The 20107-nt window shown below is 39.6% G+C and overlaps 1 protein-coding gene across 1 annotated transcript in view; it reads right to left on the minus strand.

Moving 5' to 3' along the window:
* The window catches only part of RAB3GAP1 (RAB3 GTPase activating protein catalytic subunit 1), a 117412-nt gene extending 112370 nt beyond the window's left edge, over nucleotides 1-5042 (minus strand). Inside the window, exons 1-2 of the mRNA XM_028101289.2 lie at nucleotides 4962-5042; nucleotides 4807-4862 (exon numbers count right to left, since the gene is read on the minus strand). Of these exons, the coding sequence (XP_027957090.1) occupies nucleotides 4807-4862; nucleotides 4962-4979 (74 nt within the window). The 5' untranslated portion in view covers nucleotides 4980-5042. The remainder of the gene's footprint in view (nucleotides 1-4806; nucleotides 4863-4961) is intronic.
* Nucleotides 5043-20107: the final 15065 nt, after the last annotated feature.

Consider the following 20107-nt stretch of genomic DNA (forward strand, 5'->3'; position numbering starts at 1 on the left):
AAAAAAAAAGATACCTACGAAACCAATAATCTTTTCCCTACCTTCAAAATAACTAAGCTATTTAAATTAAATTTTCCTTTGAATATACTTAGGAACTGATTTATCTCCCCCTCCCCCCAAAAAGAAAACATTCAGGAACTTTGCTCATTAAAATAAACCATGTTTTGGGGCACCTGGGTGGCTCAGTAGGTTCAGTGGCTGCCGTAGACTCAAGGTCATGATCCCAGGGTCCTGGGATCTAGCCCTGCATCTGGCTCCCTGCTCCATGGGGAGCCAGTTTCTCCCTCTCCCTCTACCTGCCGTTCCCCCTGCTTGTTCTCTCTGTCTCTCTCTCAAATAAAATCTTAAAAAATAAAATAAACTGTGTAAAGGGACAGCTGACAAGAAACTACAAGTAGATTTGTCAGCTACAAGGAATAACTGATAGATTTTAAAACTAATCACTATCTAATCTTTAAATCTTCTGATGAAGCAGACCTATTAAAAAGAGAATGAATTTTGGGGCACCTGGGTGGCTTAGTTGTTTAATCGACTGCCTTCGGCTCAGGTCATGATCCCAGGGTCCTGGAATCAAGTCCCGCATCGGGCTCCCTGCTTGGTGGGAAGCCTGCTTCTCCCTCTCCCCCTGCTTGTGTGCTCTCTCTCTCTACCTCTCTCTGTCAAATAAAAAAATAAAATCTTTAAAAAAAAGAGAGAGAATGAATTTTGACTAGTGACATGCTCAATATCAGCAAATTAAAACTGTCAAAGCTCAGGAATAGCATTAAAAGACTCTTTCAGAAGACTTTTATTACTCTAAGAAGCTAACTTCTTATATAAGTATGATGCAATCTAATAGCAAAATTGCTCTCCTGAAACACCTACATCATATTGCTAGAGTAGTAGAGTTAATTCTAGTCAAAATATATTCACAGGCATCAGGTTTTTTCCTTCAGTGACATAATTATAAGTTAATATTTACATCTGTTGTAAGACAGTAACGATAGTAATGATAAATCGGAGTTTTTATGATTTAAATGAACCTTCTAATTAATGCCTCTTTAAAATTAAAGGCAGTATTAATAAATACACTAATTCACTTCTGGGTAGTTCAGTCAAAAGGCAATTATTGGTGATGAAGATGAATACTCTAGAAATAAGTCAACATGTTCACGAAAAAAAGGAAATAAAAATTTTAAATGTATCCACGTGAGCAAAAATGTGCATGTGAGGGGCGCCTGGGTGGCACAGTTGGTTAAACTGCCAACTCTTGGTTTCAGCTCAGATTGTTATCTCAGCATCGTGAGATCAAGCCCTATACCAGGCAACGGGAAGTGTGTCTGTTTAAGACTCTCTCTCTGCCCCTCCCCCACTCTCTCTAAAATAAAATCTTTTTAAAAAATGTGCGTGTGAAATGTACATTGCATTTATAAAGGTAAAAAACTGGAAGCCACCTAACTGTCCAATTGCAGCAAGCAGTTGTAAATTTATGGTATATCCACTGAATGGATTAGTATGCATCCATTAAAAATCATTTTTGAAGGCCATTTGAGGAAATAAGAAAATGAAATATATATATATTTCATATATGAAATGAAAAATGGAAGCTATAGAAATAAGTGTTAATATGTCTTGATACAAAATGTTTACAACACACAGAAGAAATTTTCTCAAAATATTAATAGTAGCTATCTCCTAGTGGTACAATTATAGGTTTCTTAGATTTTTTTTTCCTTTTTAATTCTACTGTGAGGTATTATAATAAAAAATCTTTAAAAAAATAATTTAGAGTCGCCTGGGTAGCTCAGTCATTAAGCGTCTGCCTTCGGCTCAGGTCATGATCCCAGGGTCCTGGGATCGAGCCCCGCATCGGGCCTGCTTGTGTTCCCGCTCGCGCTCTCTGTGAAATAAATAAATATCTTAAAAAAAAAAAAGAAAAATCATTTAAAATAATATTGCTTTCACAGTAAAAGGAACGTATCAAAATACTTATTTTATGATTTCTATTGGTACTAGCTAAAAAAGTTAGTCTAAAATATTGAGAATTTGACTATAAAAAATTAATAACTATCCCAGAAAAATCTCAAGATCACAGTCGAAGGGTCATTTCCTCTGACTCTTCTCTGTATTAGATTCCTTTTTTATTTGCCTTTGTAAGACCAGGTGTCTTTCCCTTCTCAGGTCTTATTTCAATTGTAATTACAGACTCATTTGTATTATTATTTGATTCATGTCCGTCTCTTCCACTAGACTATATGTTAAGAGCAGGAATTGTCAATTTTTATTTAACACACCCATATGTCCTCCACTGTATTTGACACATGGGCACTCAACGAACATTTCTGCAAAGGACAAAAGATTAAAAAGAGGGGGTTCTATTCAGTCCTCTCAATAAATTGTATGGCTCCTAACATATTAACAAGAACTTTCATTCACACATTGAACTCAAGGTTTAAGAGACTCCAAAGTCTTAACATTTTCCCATGAGCTGTAAAACACTACTTTAGCTCTAGAAACAAGAGGATAAAAGCCAAAAACCAAATTTCCTACTTTGTGGTAGTTCTCATACCTGTATTAACAATTATTTCCGTATCAGGAGCTGAAGGACTTAATATTGCACTTCAGGATATTTTAAATATTTACCTAAGGGGAAAAAAATCATGTTTCCATTCCATACCTTTGTTGCTTCCTCACCCCACCCTCTAAGATTCAGGTTACAACATTTTTCTATCTACCTTCAAGACATCAAGTTATTATTTCAAATTCAATAGGTCTAAAACTGCAATCTTCCCACTTTGCCACTTTATCTTCATTCTTTCAGGCAAGAAATTCCAGTTGCATGTTTCTTTCTACTCTAACAGTCCATCAAGTGTATCTAAAAATCTTTGAAATGTCTTACAATCCTCCCGCCTAGGCTTTCTCTCCAGTCTCCAAATCACCAACCTAACTAATGATCAAAGTAAGTCACTTGGCTTCATTTTACCTAATCTCCTGTAACAACTCTCATCCGATCACTCTGCCACTCTAAAATCAAGGGTCTCTTTAATGGTTCTAAGTGCGGTCTCTTGACCAGCAACATCAGCCTCACCTGGGAACTTGCTAGAAATGCACATTTTTAGGTCCACCTCAGACATGATCAGGAACACTGAAGTTTGAGAATTCCTGGTCTTAAAGCACGAAGTCTAGAGATTCCTTTACTGACCTTTGGAGGCTGTCCATAACCTGTCCCATTTTATTAATCTTATGTATTTCCCTTTAATAGATAGCCTTCACTCCAGTAAAGACATCTTCATGAAGTCCCAAAGGCTCATTTTCACCCGTCTCTGCTCATGTGAATACCTTCTCATGTCTAACCAACCACTTCCCACTTTCAAGGCCCAGCTCATTTCCTATCTTTTCTATGAAATTATCTCCCTTAATTGTGATCCACAATTATCCTTCTTTAAATTATTATTTTTTAAAGATTTTATTTATTTATTTGACAGAGAGAGACACAGCGAGAGAGAGAACACAAGCAGGGGGAGAGGGAGAAGCAGGCTCTCCGCCAAGCACAGAGCCCGACGAGGGGCTTGATCCCAGGATGCGGGGATCATGACTTGAGCCAAAGGCAGATGCTTAACGACTGAGCCACCCAGGCATCCCTAAATTATTTTTTTATAGTTAATACAAGCTGGCTTACAATTTAACCATTTGTTGTTTTGTTTAACACATGGATCAAAGGTTTTGTTTTATCCTTTGTTCTTTTCCACTAGTTTAACTCTGGACACAGAATACCTGCTCAATAAAGCCTTGCCAGTATGGTTATGTCTTACTGACTTTTCTGTTTTGGAGGATACCGTAAGTCAAACTAGTATTCCAGCAGGGATTTTTTTTTTTTTTTAAGTAGGCTCCACACCCAGCATGGAGCCCAACACAGAGCTTGAACTCATGACCCTGAGATCAAGACCTGAGCTGAGATCAAGAGTTGGCCACTTAACCAACTGAACCACCCAGGCGCCCCTCCAGCAGGGATCTTTTATATTTTCCTCTGTCATCTCATGACAACATGCACAAATTTCCTCTCCCAACCAGAAAGATTATAAAACACTGCAACAAGCTAAATACTGACCTCCACACCCATAAGGGTCTCTGTGACACGGACCAGAAAATCTCTCAATCTAAGCTATCACTCCTTCACAAAGTTGGCTTCCAACTAATTTCAGTGATACAACAATTTCACTCAGCTGTTCAGTGAGGTTTGAAAGTCACAGGAAGGCTGGGCATATTACCCACTGGAATGTAACAACTTGAATCAAAGAGTTCCAAAGCCATCTGCAGCCTATCCTAAAAGGTTATTCTAAAGGACAGAATGGAGATGGTGGGAGTGTGACAGATGGACAACCACCTGTACTATGAAGGCCCCCTCCAAAAAAGGAAAAAAGGGTATACCAATGCACACGAGAGGGAAAAAGCAACTGCCAAGTTTACTGCTTATGATAACAAAATGAGTTAAACGGAAATGAAACCAGGAACGAAAGTGGTAGCTACGGAAATTGTTTCTGCGGGTGGGCAACAACCAAGGTCTGAGGAAAGTGGCCTCCGAGTAAACAAAACTTTTTCTGAGAGCCGTATCTCAAGGGTTTGGCTGACGGGGGCGGGCCGGGGCTTGTCAGACGCTAGACGCATAAGAGCCTTGCAGCACACAGGGGACAGGAGAAGACGCAGAGCCGGGGCTTCGCCGGTCTTACTTTTCCCGCATAAGTAGCATCACATGTGGTCTACGTTGGGGAAGCGGCAGGGGGACGCTGGGGCCCACGGTACTGATAACCACTGATACGACTCACTCACCTTTCCCATTCCGAAGCAGTAGTGAAGTCCGTGATCTCAAATACCTCGGACTCGGGCTACGGTAAAGAAAAGACAGAAAAAGAGATTGAGCCCCCGGGCCCTGACACGGAGGAGCGAACTTACAGACAGGAATAGGTAAGGAGGAAACACCTCACCTCACTGTCGGCCGCCATCTTGAGGAGCGCCGGGAAAGGCGCTAGGGCTGCCGGGAAGAAGAGCAGGACGACGAAGGGAAGGAGGATAAGGAGGGCGGGGAACGAGCGGGGGCGGGGCCTCGGTGCAGACCCGCCCCCGGAGGCACCTCCCCCTAGTAGTGAGTCCTGCCTAGAAAAGTCCTCAAAGGCTGAAATCATTTGATTTAAAAACAAACAAAAAAGAAAAACTTTGAATTTGAAATTTTCCTTTAAAGTAATGAATTCCTGAAGAGAACAGAAGCAAGGAGGTAAGACAAGGCCCTACAGTCCTGTGGATAAAGTTGTATTAAAAAACCTAAACCACATTGAATTTGTTTTCATTCAACCTCTATTTATTGACTGCAAGGCCCAAGCCTAGATGCTGTAATATCCACCCTCCTCCACCCCCTCAAATAATTTACACCAGTTTGAGGAGCGTGAAATAAAATCATTGTGCTAGTTATCTGGTTTCTGGGAAGAGCAACATACTGTTCAGTGAATATTTCACTTTTTAAGCCACTGAGGAACAGAAGGGGTAGCAGCTAGATAATTATATCTCATACATACTGAAATGTATATCATGAAATGATACCATGTCCAGGATTTGCATGAAAATAATGGGACGGGAAAGTGGGTAGGGCTAGGAATAAAACCAGATTAGCTATGTGTGGGTAATAGCTTAAGCTAGAGATGGGTACATGGCTGTTTATACTATTCTACTTCTGTTAGGTCTGAAATTTTTCATAATTAAAAGCGGAAAAAGATTAAATCTCATTTAATGAGTTTTGCAACCCACAAGAAGGAATTTGGTAGAGGACTAAGAAATTCAGCTTCAGTGATTAAAAAAATTTTTTTCATCTTGTGGTTCAATCAGTTAAGTGGCCAACTCTTGATTTTGGCTCAGGTCATGATCTCAGGGTTGTGAGATTGAGCCCTGCTAGGGGTTCCACACTCAGCATAGAGTCTACTGGAGATTCTTTCCCCCTCCCTCTCCCTTCCCCTCCGCCCCCCCCCACCCGACCCCCACTCGTTTTCTCTCTCTCTCTCTCAAGTAAATAAATAAATAAAATCTTTTTAAAAAATTTTTTTATCTTAAAAGGTTAGAGATATCAAAAATTCAGTGATATAGATAGGGCAGATGAGGAAACTAAAGTCAGAAGAATTTTGACAACAGATAGTTATTTCTAGTGCCAAACCTTGCACCCCTATCTTCTGATGTTCCTTCTAGTTTCTATCTACTATACCAGTGGGGGATTGTGAGTTACTATGGCTCAGTCTTTCCCAAGAGGTCCCAACTTGCATCCTCCATTCATTTATAAGCATTTATAAACAGCTAACTATAAGCCAATCACTGTGTGAGGATATTAAGATGTATTGTAAATATAGACCCTTACTTCAAGGAATTCAAAGTCTAGTAGGGAAACTGGAAATTCATTGCACAACAGAATGAAGAGGTGCTGCATGTATCAGCATTAGTATCAGCAATGTAGTGGTCAATGGTAATCATGACAAGAAGAATCTTTTTTTTTAAGATTTTATTTATTTATTTGACAGAGAGAGACACATTGATAGAGGGAACACAGGCAGGGGGAGTGGGAGAGGGAGAAGCAGGCTTGCCGCCTAGGAGGGAGCCCAGTGTGGGGCTTGATCCCAGGACCCTGGGATCATGACCTGAGCCAAAGGCAGATGCTTAACGACTGAGCCACCCAGGTGGCCCTTGACAAGAAGAATCTTGAAGGAGAGCTGAAGGATAAGATGGGGCAACCAGGTTGAGAGTGTGGAAGGCTTCTAAGCATGTCTAGAGGCTCGAAGGTGGGAAAGTCTGATCCATCCAATGAACAAAAAGGGGGCACTTAGAGCACAGTGTTTGTGATGAAGTTGGAGAGGTATGAATGGGCCAGACCAAATAGAGCATCTGGCCAGAGTTGGACTGTATTTGAAGCACAACAAAAGTCACTGAAATATATTCAGCAAGAGAGCAATATGATCCAATTTACATTTTGCAAAAGTCTGGCTACTATATGAACAGATTGGGGGTGCAGGCATTGTAAAAGAAGTAGGGACAGCTGGTGACTATTAAAGCATCCAGTGATAGATGATGGTGTGGGGTCTTGGACTGGGGCAGTCAGCTGACATGGTGAACTTATTTGATATGCATTTGGGAGATAACAATAGATGGGACTTGATGCTGGATTGAAAGTAGAGATAAGGGAAAGGAAGGAATCAAGATAATTTTCAGGTTTCTGGTCTGAGCAAATATGTGGGAAATGATGCCATTTCCTGAGATGAGCAAGACTGGAAGGAGCAAGGAAATTCGTGTTTGGTTTGGGTAGTGTGAAGTTTGACAGGTTTGTACCCAAAGATACTCAAGGAGTGGTGTCAAGGAGAAAATTGGGTATAAGACTAGGAATCAGAGGCAAGACCTGGTGGTGAAGATTTTTGGGTGGATCTTAAATCACAAGAACAGATGAGGCGATTTAAGAAAAGAGCCTCATCTGAAGACCTGAAAACATTTTATATTTAGAGAATGGATAAAGGAAAAGTATTCAGTGAAAGAAGGAGGAAAGAAATGGCTTGAGAAATAGGAAAGCAAAGAAAGAGTGATGGCACAGAACCCGAGAGAGGAAAATGTTTCACGATGGTAAATATTGACCGCTGCTTAAAAGCGAGTGATAGAGGAATATTGGATCAAGGGTGATTGATGTTGTTTCTGGGGTTTTCCTTTGTCTTTAAGGTAGAGGAGAACAGATATGTTTGCGTGTGGATGATAATCTAAGAGAGACTGATGATGAACGGGAGCTGGGAGAGTTGAAGTTCCTGATAAGGTGAGAGAGGAGGAAATCCAGAGCTGTTGGTCACACAACCCCAGAGGGCACCATTCACATTGCATTCAGAAGACTTGCTTCAGGAGGTGAACCCCTGAAGATCACCTTTCAAGTAGCACTCCCTGGAGTGAGCAAGGAGCCTGATGAGGGACTCAATCCCAGGAGTCTGGGATCATAACCTGAGCTGAAGGCAGACACTTAACTGACTGAGTCACCCAGGTGTCCCAAGTCTGTAGCTCTTAAGGTCAGACAAACCCAGGTTCAACCATTTACTAACTACAGTATATGACTTGGGGCAAATTACTTAACTCTTCCAAACCCATCATCTTTATTAGTAAAATAGGACTTCTAGGACCTCGTATTGCAAAAGATTGTGGCAAAGATTAAGTTCTATGAACGTATGTAAATTGTTTAGTGCAATGTCCTGGCACGTAGTAGGTGATCAACTGTAGTAGGAGCATTTATCATGAATTTAGTATGAAAACCAGGAAGTGCTACTCACATGAAAGGCATTACTTTTTCCTCCTCCCCGCTTATCCATGTTTCAGTACATACCAAAATGAGAAACTAAAAAATCACAAAGACTTTGCTGCAGGAAGTTAAATTTTAGAAACTGGATGAAACAGCCTTACCGGTTTGCTAGGTAAAGTTTTCTTCCAAGATATTTTTGGCTTCTTGTCTCCTCCCTGGAGAAATTTTTAAAATAAGTTATTTGTTAAAGCGAAGTGTGAAGCCAGGATGCTAATGATGTAAAGTACCCGGGGGAGACACACTTTTATTAGATTTTCACTGGTTCACAAGGCAGAAAAGATTTTGTTTCTTCAGTATTAAGAGCTCTTTGGCTACACGTCCAAAGGCAAGGGTTTTTCAGTTGCAAGCACGTTTCCTCACTGGCATAATTTTCGGTTATTTCAAGGTGTTAACCAATAATAGCCATGGGGAGAATTTTGACGCTTAGGCAATTTAAGAGGTTAGATGCCTGGGAAAAAAAAGTCACCCTTGGCTTAGTCCTCAGAGGAATGTGGGGGCATAACAATTTAATTAGGTCTTAGTGAAACAGCAAACATTGTGAGAGGGGCAACAGCAGTGAGACTACACCATCCTCACCTACCTGGATGCCTCTGTGCAGGGAGAGCAACTACAATAGAAGTAGAGCCGGAAGACAAACACGTGCTGTGAAAATAAGAAACTCTTTAAAGAGAAATCTCTAAAGCAAAATCCTCAGGCAGCATTTTTTCATTCACTCAGTAATATTTATCAAGTCATAGCATTGTGGTCAATCCTATGGAGGGATTCAAAGAATCATCCTTGCTCACAGTCTGAGATAAGACATATGATTTAGAAAGGGATGCATGATGGTTAATCCGACTTCTTCAAACTCTTTCCAAAATCAGTGGTAGGAAAATATCCAAGTGACCTTTCAGAACACACACAATATTTTTTTTAATTATTTATTTATTTGGTGGGGGGGAGGGGCACAGGAAGAGGGAGAGAGAATCTCAAGCAGACTCCTGGCTGAGCACAGAGCCTGACACAGGGCTCCATCTCACAACCCTGAGATCATGACCTGAACAGAAATCAAGAGTTGGATGCTTAACTGACTGAACCACCCAGGCATCCCAATAGTGGAGTACTTTTTTAGAATATTAAATATTGTGTGTGTGTTCTTCAGCTCAAGTCATGATCCCAGTCTCAGCTAGGAGCCTGCTTCTCCCTCTCCTTCTGCTGCTCCCCCTGCTTGTGCGCTCTCTCTCTCTCTGCCAAATAAATAAATAAAATCTTTTTAAAAAATTTTTTTAAAAAATAGGGGCACCTGGGTGGCTCAGTCAGTTAAGTATCTGCCTTCGGCTCAGGTCATTATCCCAGGATCCTGGGATCGAGCCCCGCATTGGGCTCCCTGCTTGGCGGGAAGCCTGCTTCTCCCTCTCCCACTCCCCCTGCTTGTGTTCCCTCTCTCGCTGTGTCTCTCTCTGTCAAATAAATAAATAAAATCTTTTAAAAAAAATTTTTTTAATAAATTAAAAAAAAAAAGTACTCCAGTATTTCTTGAACTAGAAAAAGGTACAATCACCAAGGCAGGGAGTCTCCAGAGAATTTTTTTTTTATTATGTTATGTTAATCACCATACATTACATCACTAGTTTTGAGTCTCCAGAGAATTTTAAGAGAAGTGATTTATTCACTCCTTCACAGTCTTTAGTCACTTACCACTCATTCTCTCATTTCTTCATTTGCTAAAGATTTATTAAAAGCAGCTGCTATGTGCCTGGCACTTTGTAGAAACTAGGAAACAAAAACATAAAAACAAGATGCCTACCCTCAGGAAGTTTCAAGAATAAAGTAATTGAAGTCCTTCAAGATGATAATAATAAGTCAAGAACAACCAGTTCCAGTTCCAGTTCTTAAGTGTGGCACATGTCTGGTAGATTCAGTTAAGAACAGTGCTGTTGACAGGTTGATCTAGTTTGTCCAAGATTGTGTTTCCATTTTTAAAATATTTTAGTGGGTCTTGAACTCAGAATGGAGGAAACAAAAGAATTAATTGAAGAGTCTTGAGAAATGTGTACAAGTTTATGGAGTAATCATATCCTTCTAAGGGTACCTGGGTGTCTCAGTTGGTTAAGTGTCTTGCTCTTGATTTTGGCACGGGTCATGATCTCAGGGTTGTGAGGGTGAGCCCCATGTGGAGCCCTACATCCGGCTCTGCATTGAGAGTGGAGCCTGCTTAAGGTTCTCTCTCTCCTTCTCCCTCTGACCCTCCCCCTCTAAACAAACAAACGAATAAATAAAATTTAAAAATAAAAATAAAAACAACTTAAAAAATAAAAAAATTCTAAGGTAAAATTTTATTATACCTGCATCTTTGTGATCATCTGTCAGAATTACTCTAGGGTGAATACTGAGAAATGGGAATACCAAGTTAAAGAATGTGTGCATTTTAAAAAGCAATAGATAGCACCAGATTGCAATGTCCAAAATGAGTGTTACAAATTTATATACACTCTAATAGTGTATAAGAGTTGCTATTTTCCCACACAGTTAATATTACAAGTCTTTTAAATTTTTGTCCGTATGCTAAACAAAACATGGTTTGATTTACATTTTCCTGGTCCCTAGTGAGGTTAATGTGTGATTTAAATGTGTTTCCCAGCCATTTGTATTCCTCTCCTATTAAGAGTGATTTCAGGGGCGCCTGGGTGGCTCAGTCGTTAAGCATCTGCTTGTGGCTCGGATCATGATCCCAAAGTCCTGGGATCGAGCCCCACAAATAAAATCTTAAAAAAAAAAAAAAAGAGTGATTTCAAATCTTTCACTTGTTTTTCTGTGGTCATTTATCTTTTCTGTTACGGATTCAGGTTATGTCTCCATCATTTGTTTCCTGGCCCACTACAATAATCTTTTAACATTTCTACCTCTCCTTCAATTAATTGTTATTCCTGCTGTCAGGAGGATCTTCCTAAAATACAGATTTGATCATGTCTCCCGATGAATAAAATCTTTTTTTTAAGATTTTATTTATTTATTTGACAGAGAGAGACAGTGAGCGAGGGAACACAAGCGGGGGGGGGGTGGGAGAGGGAGAAGCAGGCTTCCCGTTGAGCAGGAAGTCCAATGCGGGGCTCCATGAGGGGCTCAATCCCAGGACCCAGGGATCATGACCTGAGCCAAAGGCAGACGCTTAGCAACTGAGCCACCCAGGCACCCCGCGATGAATAAAATCTTCTAACGTCTCCCAATTCAGCTGGAAATAGCCTCACTTCCCCTCCACCCCCCTACGCCCCCACCATGTATTCTGTGGTCCAACCACACATGTACATGCCAAGCACAATATTTTCAACATTTTATGCTTTCTCTTTCCTCTGGACATGCTGTCGTTTAGTTTATCTGCAATATCCTTCTGTCTGTGGTTTACCTGGTGAACTATCTGTCCTTCAAATTTCAGCTCAGGTAATTATCTCTTCTCTGAAGACTCCCTATGCTGTTATAGGCTGAACTGTGTTCCCCCCAAATTCATATGTTGAAGCCCTAATCCCTAGTACCTCAGCATGTGATTATATTTGGAGGTAAGACTTTCACAGAGGTGAATAAATTAATGAGGCCATTAGGGTGGCCCCTAATCCAATCATATTGGTGTTCTTATTTAAAAAAGGAGATTAGGCCATGGGGAGAGACATCAAGGGCTTGTGCACAGAGAAAAGACCCTATGAGAACAGTGAGAATCAGCCACCTGCAAGCTGAGGAGAGGAGCCTCGGGAGACACCAAACCTGCCAACATGTTGATCTTGAATTCTCAGCCTGCAGAATTGTGAGGAAACCAACTTCGGTTGCCAAAGCCACCCAGGCTGTGGTATTTTGTTATAGAAGCCCTAGCAAACTAATATACCCCAGCCCTTCCAACTGAGAAAGTTCCAGGCTTCCCTAGAGCCTTCTACATAGCTCTGTGGTGGCCTTATCAGCTGATACAGGAGCCCCCCCCCCCTTATCCGCGGTTACCGTAGGTTTAGTTCCCCATGGTCAACCACCCTCGGGAAGCAGTAGTGTGAGGCTACATCCGTCACAGCACCTGCATCGTTCCCCTCACTTCATCTCATCATGTAGGCATTTTTTTACCTCACATCATCACAAGAAGAAGGGTGAGCACAGTACAATAAGTTATTTTGAGAGAGAGAAAGACATGTTCACAGAACTTTTATTACAGTATAAGGTCATAATTGTTCTATTCCATGAGTAATTATTGTTGCTAATCTCTTAGTATGCCTAATTGATAAATTAAACTTTATTCTAGCTATGTATGTATAGGAAAAACCAGTGTATAGAGGGTCCGGTACTATCTGAGGTTTCAGGCATTCACTGCAGGTCTTGAAGCATATTCCCTGAGGATAAGGGGCGAACACTGGATTCTCCTTGTTTTGCATGCTTATCTTGCCACTGCTTCTGAAAATTTGTGTTTCTTGAAAAAAACATGATTTGAGTGAATGACTGTTTCTCAAAATGAGAGACAAGGGGAGGACTGCTCTTTGAGGAACCAATAGAAAAATTCATGGACCGGAGACCAGGCTGAGCCCAAGGGTAACCCTGCAGAAATCCTACACATCAGAAAGTACAGTACTTATAACTTTCTCTTGACAAAAAAGCTAATAAAGAGTACTGCTCCTCCTGGCAGCAGAAACACGGAAGGATGTAGAAAGTAAAATTGAGTAACAGCCTGCATGTGCTTGGATTAGCATTAAAGCGCTTTAGGCTGAATGAGGTGATGAAAGAGTGTACAGAAACCTAGCAATCTTTGAGTGGTCTTTTACCCCGCAGCTTCCACTGACTCGAGGTGTGTGTGTGTGTGTGTGTGTGTGTGTGTGTGTGTGCGTGTGTTGTGTGTTAGCATCGTAAAAGTGGTTAATACTTCAACCTTGCAGTTAGGCTGCTTTGGTTCAGTCCCTAGCTCTACCATTTACTAGCTTAAAAATTTGTTCTAAGCCTCAGTGTTCTCATCTATAACACGGGGAATGATGGTTATTATAGAATCAACTCCTTAAAGCTGTTGTGGGGGTTAAATGACATCATTAACGTAAAGGACTAACCTAGTAAGAATTTAATAAATGCCACCTGTTGTTACAATAAAATATCTGCACCCTTTGCAGTTGAGTATATATAACAAGTACATCTTCTGAAGAAAACCCCCTGCATCCTCCAGTAAATGGCATTAAAAAAAAAAAAAAACTAGCAGCTATACAAATGGCAGACGACCCTATGTTTTAGAGTGCCTTGGGTCTACCTCCTCATGAGTGTTCGTGTAGTCCACAACTTAAAGTCTCTTACAGCTGGGTTTATTAGCTTTTATGAATCAGACAAAAATACAGTCCATTTCCTAAAGACTTTGCTTGGGAATATCACAAGTCTAGACAAGAAATACGTTCTGATGGAAGAACTTCCATTCACTGGTGCTTTTTCAAACATGACTCTAAGAGTACAACCAGTCTGGGGGTAATCTACTGGATTCTCCTGCTCTGTAACTTATATTTAGATTTGGAAAGGGATCCTTCTAGCACATTATAGCAATAACAAAGGTATGGCTTTCCTGGAGAAAGTCTCAGTGGGTAAGATGATAATGGCAATTGTGCCAAGCATGGAATTACACTACGGTCCAACTCCTTCAAGCACTTAAACAGCAACTTTGAAGAGTGTACAATGCTTGTTTTCCTTCCTGGATGAGATTGTCCTGCCTTCAATTCTCAAAGCTAAATGCACAGTGGATGGTTGCCTGGGTGACAACCCGTAAACTAAGCAGACTCTTTGCAGCTAACTGAAGGGTTTGTGCACACAGAACCAGCTTTAATTATTTTTTTAAGTACTTTGAGCTGTGCAACATTGGAAAATAATCAAAGAAAAAATCTGTATCTATGCTGCTTTTGAATGGATCCTTTACTGAAGCGTGGGTTGACAGCTGTCCCAGAAATCAGTGCCACAATAAATTAGGATGACATCGACTGCTGTTTTTCTTGGTCTTTCTTCAACTGTGTATCAGCTCCCTCGGCAAAACGCAACATAGGTAAGCCAAATCTCCACTTTTTGGCACATTTTAGGTATTGCCCTATGTTGCAACTTTTTTTCTTCTCCCCAAAGGATGTCCCAGAGGAGGAACATCAGGTAAACTGATAGAGGAAACTATGTCCTAATCTCAAATAATTATATCCTTAGAGTTGCTGTAATAAACTATCTTTGAGTTTTCAAATATCAAGACAAATCCTTTCTAATACTTTATGCAAATGCCTCTAGATCACAGGCTAAACTGGTAAGGGCAAGAAAAGTATACAAAAATACTTGCTTTGATTTAATTATACCCAGGGACATCTTTTATTTTAGTTTAGTCACTTAAGTATGTGTTAACTTTAAATGATACAAGTCTTCTTGTAAACACTCAGTACTGTATATATGTGACCTGGCCATATTTTCTCAACATGAAAAGGGATCCCATTACTTTAAGTCTCAATTACGTAAGATTCCAAATGAAATGTACAGTGTAATAAAATGCTTTGTTTTACAAGTAGACTAACCATGCACACAGTAAAAGATAAAAGACACTGGGTTTTACTGGATGCTAAACCAGAAATCCCTGTGGAATAAAATATTATTGCTTAAAAATCATTGATCAAAACAATCCTGAAAGGAAAACTGAGAAACATTTTCTTATTAAAAAAAACAACAACTTGGAAACGTGCAGGCTGAAGATCAGAAGAGGAAATGGAACTCACTAATAAAAAGCAATGTGGGTCTGTCCATGTTAATCGAAAGAGCTTACCTGTGTATAGGAATACTGCTATATGCTGATCCAATTTTCATTGTCTTCCTCTAGCCACGACTCAGCGTGAGACAATGAATGACCAAATAATGACCACATTGCCCAGTACTGTAGTGGTTTGATTTGATAACTTGCAGGTTGCTATTTGGTTTAGCTCTTTTTTAAAAAATTTTTAATTCCAGGGGTGCCTGGCTGGCTGTTGGTAGAACATGTGACTCTTAACCTCAGGGTCGTGAGTTCAAGCCCCACGTTGGGTATAGAGCCTACTTAAAAAAAAAAAATTAATTCCAGTAGAGTGAGCATTATAGCCTTATAATAGTTTGGTTTAAATCTGGTGTATTTTTTATTAAATGGCAGGTACTACTTGTGAAATGCTCTCACTTAAAGGTAACATTAAAGAATTAAGCCACAACTCCTGAACATCCATTGTCATTTCATTGCTAAGGGTAATAACCTTCCAAAGAAATATCTTTGGGGTTTTATTTCCACTTTATGAATGATTTTAAGTATATATTCCTTGCCTAGTCATTATTTGAATACCTGATTTTCAGCTTTACTTTGTTTCTGAAAGTGTTTATTTTACCTATGATATCGCAAATACTTTTGCATTTTCAAAAAGAAGTATATAAATCCAAGTTTCAAAGCCATTTGCTGGGACAAATATGTATGCTGATTTTAAAATTTTTCTATGGCCTAATGTCGAGTGTATCATTTGATCCTTCAGCCCCTAGCAGTGTTCCAAGTACACTGCTTATTCAATGTTGATGATAATGATAATGATGATTAAGTGACAGCAGTCAACCAAATGTCTGCTTCCCTCAGAAGAGCTTAAAAAAAACAGGCACTACTCGTGGGAGTATAAATTGGTGCAGCCATCATGGGGAATAACCTGGCGGTATTTCGCGAAATTAAATACATTCGACTCATCCACCTTATTTTTTTAAATTTTTTATTGTTATGTCAATCACCATACATTACATCATTAGTTTTTGATGTAGTGTTCCATGATTCATTGTTTGTGCATAACACCCAGTGCTCCATGCAGTACGTGCCCTCTTTAATACCCATCACCAGGCTAACCCATCCTCCCACCCTCGATTCATTCACCTTAGAGAAACTTCTGCACAGTGCATAACAAGGCCTGAACAGGGATATTATTTGCAGTGTTGTTTATGGAGTGGCAAGTTGGAGGCAACTTAGATGTCCATAACCAAGGCACGGATAATAAAGTGTGGTGGAGACATGCTATGCAGCCATTAGAAGCAGACAAACAGAGGTACACATAAGTACAAGGTTAAAGCTTTAAAACAAAGTATTAAGTTAAAAACTAAGTAATAATACCATTTGGGCAAATTTAAAACACGCACAGGGGAGTGGGAGAGATCAGAGTTGAAGAAAGAAAAAATAAAATAAAACAACAGCAAAACTAGACCCAGCCCAGTACTGCTAATGGGTATGATCAACCCACCCCTCTCTACCCAGGATCCAAAGAAATGAAAATAGGCCTACTTTACGAATGTTCCTTTAAATACCAGTTGCATTAAGTCTTTTTGGGGGCTAGCACCGACATGTCTCCTGGATGAGAGCCCATTTTGCCAACACCTGTGCCTAAATCTCCTCATCTGTAAAATATGGATAATAATACTATTCTCCGGATGGTGTTGTTTGGAATTAAATAGATAAAATATATGTAAAGCATTTAGAATAGCATATGGCATGTAGTAAGCATTCAATAAATGTTAAACATTACTGCTGTTATGATTATATTATTATTAATATTATTATTATGTAACAGCATTTTGAACAAAACTAGGGAGAGACTCGAGGAATTGATTCTCTATTTCAGTTTATTCTCTATCAGAAATTTAGGGGCAAATGGTATTTATTCTAAGAAATTTAAATCAAAAGGAATAAGTGGTAATGTTAAATGTCAATTAGAAAATAAAACGAGGAGCGCCTGGGTGGCTCAGTCAGTTAAGTGTCTGACTCTGGGTTTCGGCTCAGGTCGTGATCTCATGGGTCACGGGATTAGCCCTGTGTCAGACTCTGCACTCAGTGGGTAGTCCACTTGGAGATTCTCTCCCTCTGCTCTTTCCCCCATGCTCGCACTCTCTCTCTTTCTCTCCCTCTAGCTCAATTAAATAAATAAATCTTGGGGGTGGGGGAAGAAAAGAAAATGAATTGCAAGAAAGATTGTGGATTGGATTCTAACCACTAGGTCAATGTTTCTAGAAGTTGTTTAATGATAGAAATGACCTGAAAGCTTGAGCAAAAAAAAGGTATGTCCTAGAGACAGTAAAAAGATAAGTGGTTGCCAGGGATTGAGGGTCAGGCAGTTGAATAGGTGGAGCACAAAGGATTTTTAGGGGAAACTACGCTAATAGTATAAAGGTGGGTACCTATCATTATACATTTGTCCAAAGTCCTAGAGTGTAGAACACCAAGAATGAGCCCTAAGAGTAAATTCTAAACTTTGGACAATAATGATGTGTCAATGTAGGTTCATCAGTTGTAACAAATGTACCAGTGTGGTGCTGGATGTTGATAATGGGGAGGCTGTGTATATGTGGTGTCAAGGGGTATATGGGAACCTCTGTGCTTTCCATTCGATTTTGTTGTGAACCTAAAACTACTCTAAAAAAAAATAAAGTCTATTTAAAGCAAGTCTATTAAAAATAACTAACTAAAATGAGTCTATTAAAATTTTTTTTAATTAAAACAAAAAATGGGGGGAATCCCCAGCCTCATTCCATACAGGCTAAATCAAAAGGAACTTGGGAATCTTTATTCATAACAAGGGAATGCCAAAATTCTTATGCTCAGGCTAGTTTAGGAAACTGCACTCGCCCAAGGCTGCATTTCTTGGAAAGCCAAGGAAACAAGACACCCTACTTACATGCCGGCTTTGTTGCTGACCTCATTGATTATCATTCTGTAAAAGCAAGTGGCTGCCTACCCCAGCATCAGGTCTTCGCTGGGTGCCCAAACACATCCTCTTGGACCCGTTTCTCATTTTCTATGGCCAATCGGTCACAAATACTTTAAGCTTTACTTTCAATTTCTATTTTTGCCTTTCTATTGTCTATCATAATAATCTTCTCAAAGTACCACTGTTCCTAAAAGGCACTACTCAAAACTCTCCGTGGGCTTCCCAACCTGTTCAGAAGTAAAGTGTAGATTCCCATCTGGTCCACTCTCTTCTCGTTGACCCTGAGTATGGGCCTCGTTCATGCCTTTCCCCTTGTCAAAACTATCCTTTCCTTTCCACTCCAGCTCTCCAAATATTTTTGATACCCTTTTTCCCACAGAGTGCTCCAGTCACATGACTATCCCATTTCTCTGACATTGTAAGATTCATTATTTGTTGCTTGCTTTGACAATTATAATTTTTTTCCTTCCATTTTGTCTTAGCTATTTTATATTATTTTCGATTGTGGCAGGTCAATGAAAACAACTGAAGGACATACAGTAGCCTCTTAAATGAATGAATGAATTTATCAAGTAGTACTATTTCTGGGGTGAAATACATGTTCTCTTTGAAAAAGAAGGCCCTATATAATCTGGCCTATGAATTCTAAGGCATTTGTGTGTGTAGAACATGAAAGACCAATTCTAGACATTTTCTTGTTTATTTTCGTTAACTTTTATCCACAAAGTTGTACTATGAAATGGGCTTTTTGTTTTCTTGCTTTCAACATAATGCCAGTGCATTGCAAGTAAATTGCCAGTTCAATGAAATAGCATATGCCTACATGCAGTGACTATGGTTTTAGAAGCTGAAGGTGGAATATAGAGTCTGACAAATGATTTTGTGCTGTTTCCAACAGCAAGAGGCTCCATGGGAGAGATAATCTGGTGACTTCAAAAATTGCACTTTAAGAGGTATTTCAGTGATTTGGAAAACTGAGATGACATATATAAAACCAGGATTTTCCTGGAAAATCTGGAATGGTGGCCACCATGCTCTTCAGTGACTCACATTGTACTAGAGTTATTGAGGATACAAAATGTAAGGCATGGAATGTTCCTGCTACTGAGGAGTTTATGGTGTTGTTAGGAAAATAGAACTTCCATAAAGAAAATAGTTACAGGGATTTTAATAAACAACACTAAAGAAAATAAAATCCTACAAGAATTTTCACCAATAGAATGTACCAAAGCTTTGTTTTTTTAAATTATTATTATTTACTTAAATTCGATTAGCCAACATATAATACATCACTAGTTTCTGACGTAGTGTTCAATGATTTATCGGTTGCATGTAACACCCAGTGCTCATCACATCAGGTGCCCTCCTTAATGCCCATCACCAGGTTACCCCATCCCCTCTCCTACCTCCCCTTCCTCAACCCTCAGTTTGTTTCCCAGAGTCAAGACTCTCTCATGGTTTATCTCTCTGATTTCTTCCCCTTCAGTTTTCCCTCCCTTCCCCTATGATCCTCTGCACTATTTCTTATATTCCACATATGAGTGAAACCATATAATTGTCTTTCTCTGATTGACTTATTTCGCTTAGCATAATATCCTCCAGTTCCATCCATGTTGATGTAAATGGTAACTATTCATCCTTTCTGATGACTGAGTAATATTCCATTGTATATATGAACTACATCTGCTCTATCCATTCATCTGTTGAAGGAGTGCCAAAGCTTTCTATATAGTATTTCAGATCCTCACCAACCATTTGAAGAGGGGATTGTTATTTCCATTTTAGAGATGAGGAAGTTAAGCTTGGAAAAGTTGAATGATGTGCTCAAGTTTACACAGTTGGTAATCTGTGGAGGAGGGATTCAAAACCACATTCTTTCACGCTCCAGAGCCTCTGTTCCTCCCATGCTGGTGTTGATCCATCCTTTCTTCTACTGTACCACAGCAGAACTCACAAAGTGATGGTAAAAATTGTTATTTATAATTTAAAACATGTGCACAGAACCAAGACTGATGGGATTACTAGGTTTTCCTCTTTTTCAAAATTGTCTTTAAAACTGTTATAATATTTTATACATAAA

The sequence above is a fragment of the Eumetopias jubatus genome, unplaced genomic scaffold (assembly GCF_037043125.1).
Source record: "Eumetopias jubatus isolate StellerSeaLion01/CBP00866 unplaced genomic scaffold, mEumJub1_p1.0 scaffold_3, whole genome shotgun sequence".
Taxonomy (NCBI): Eukaryota; Metazoa; Chordata; class Mammalia; order Carnivora; family Otariidae; genus Eumetopias; species Eumetopias jubatus.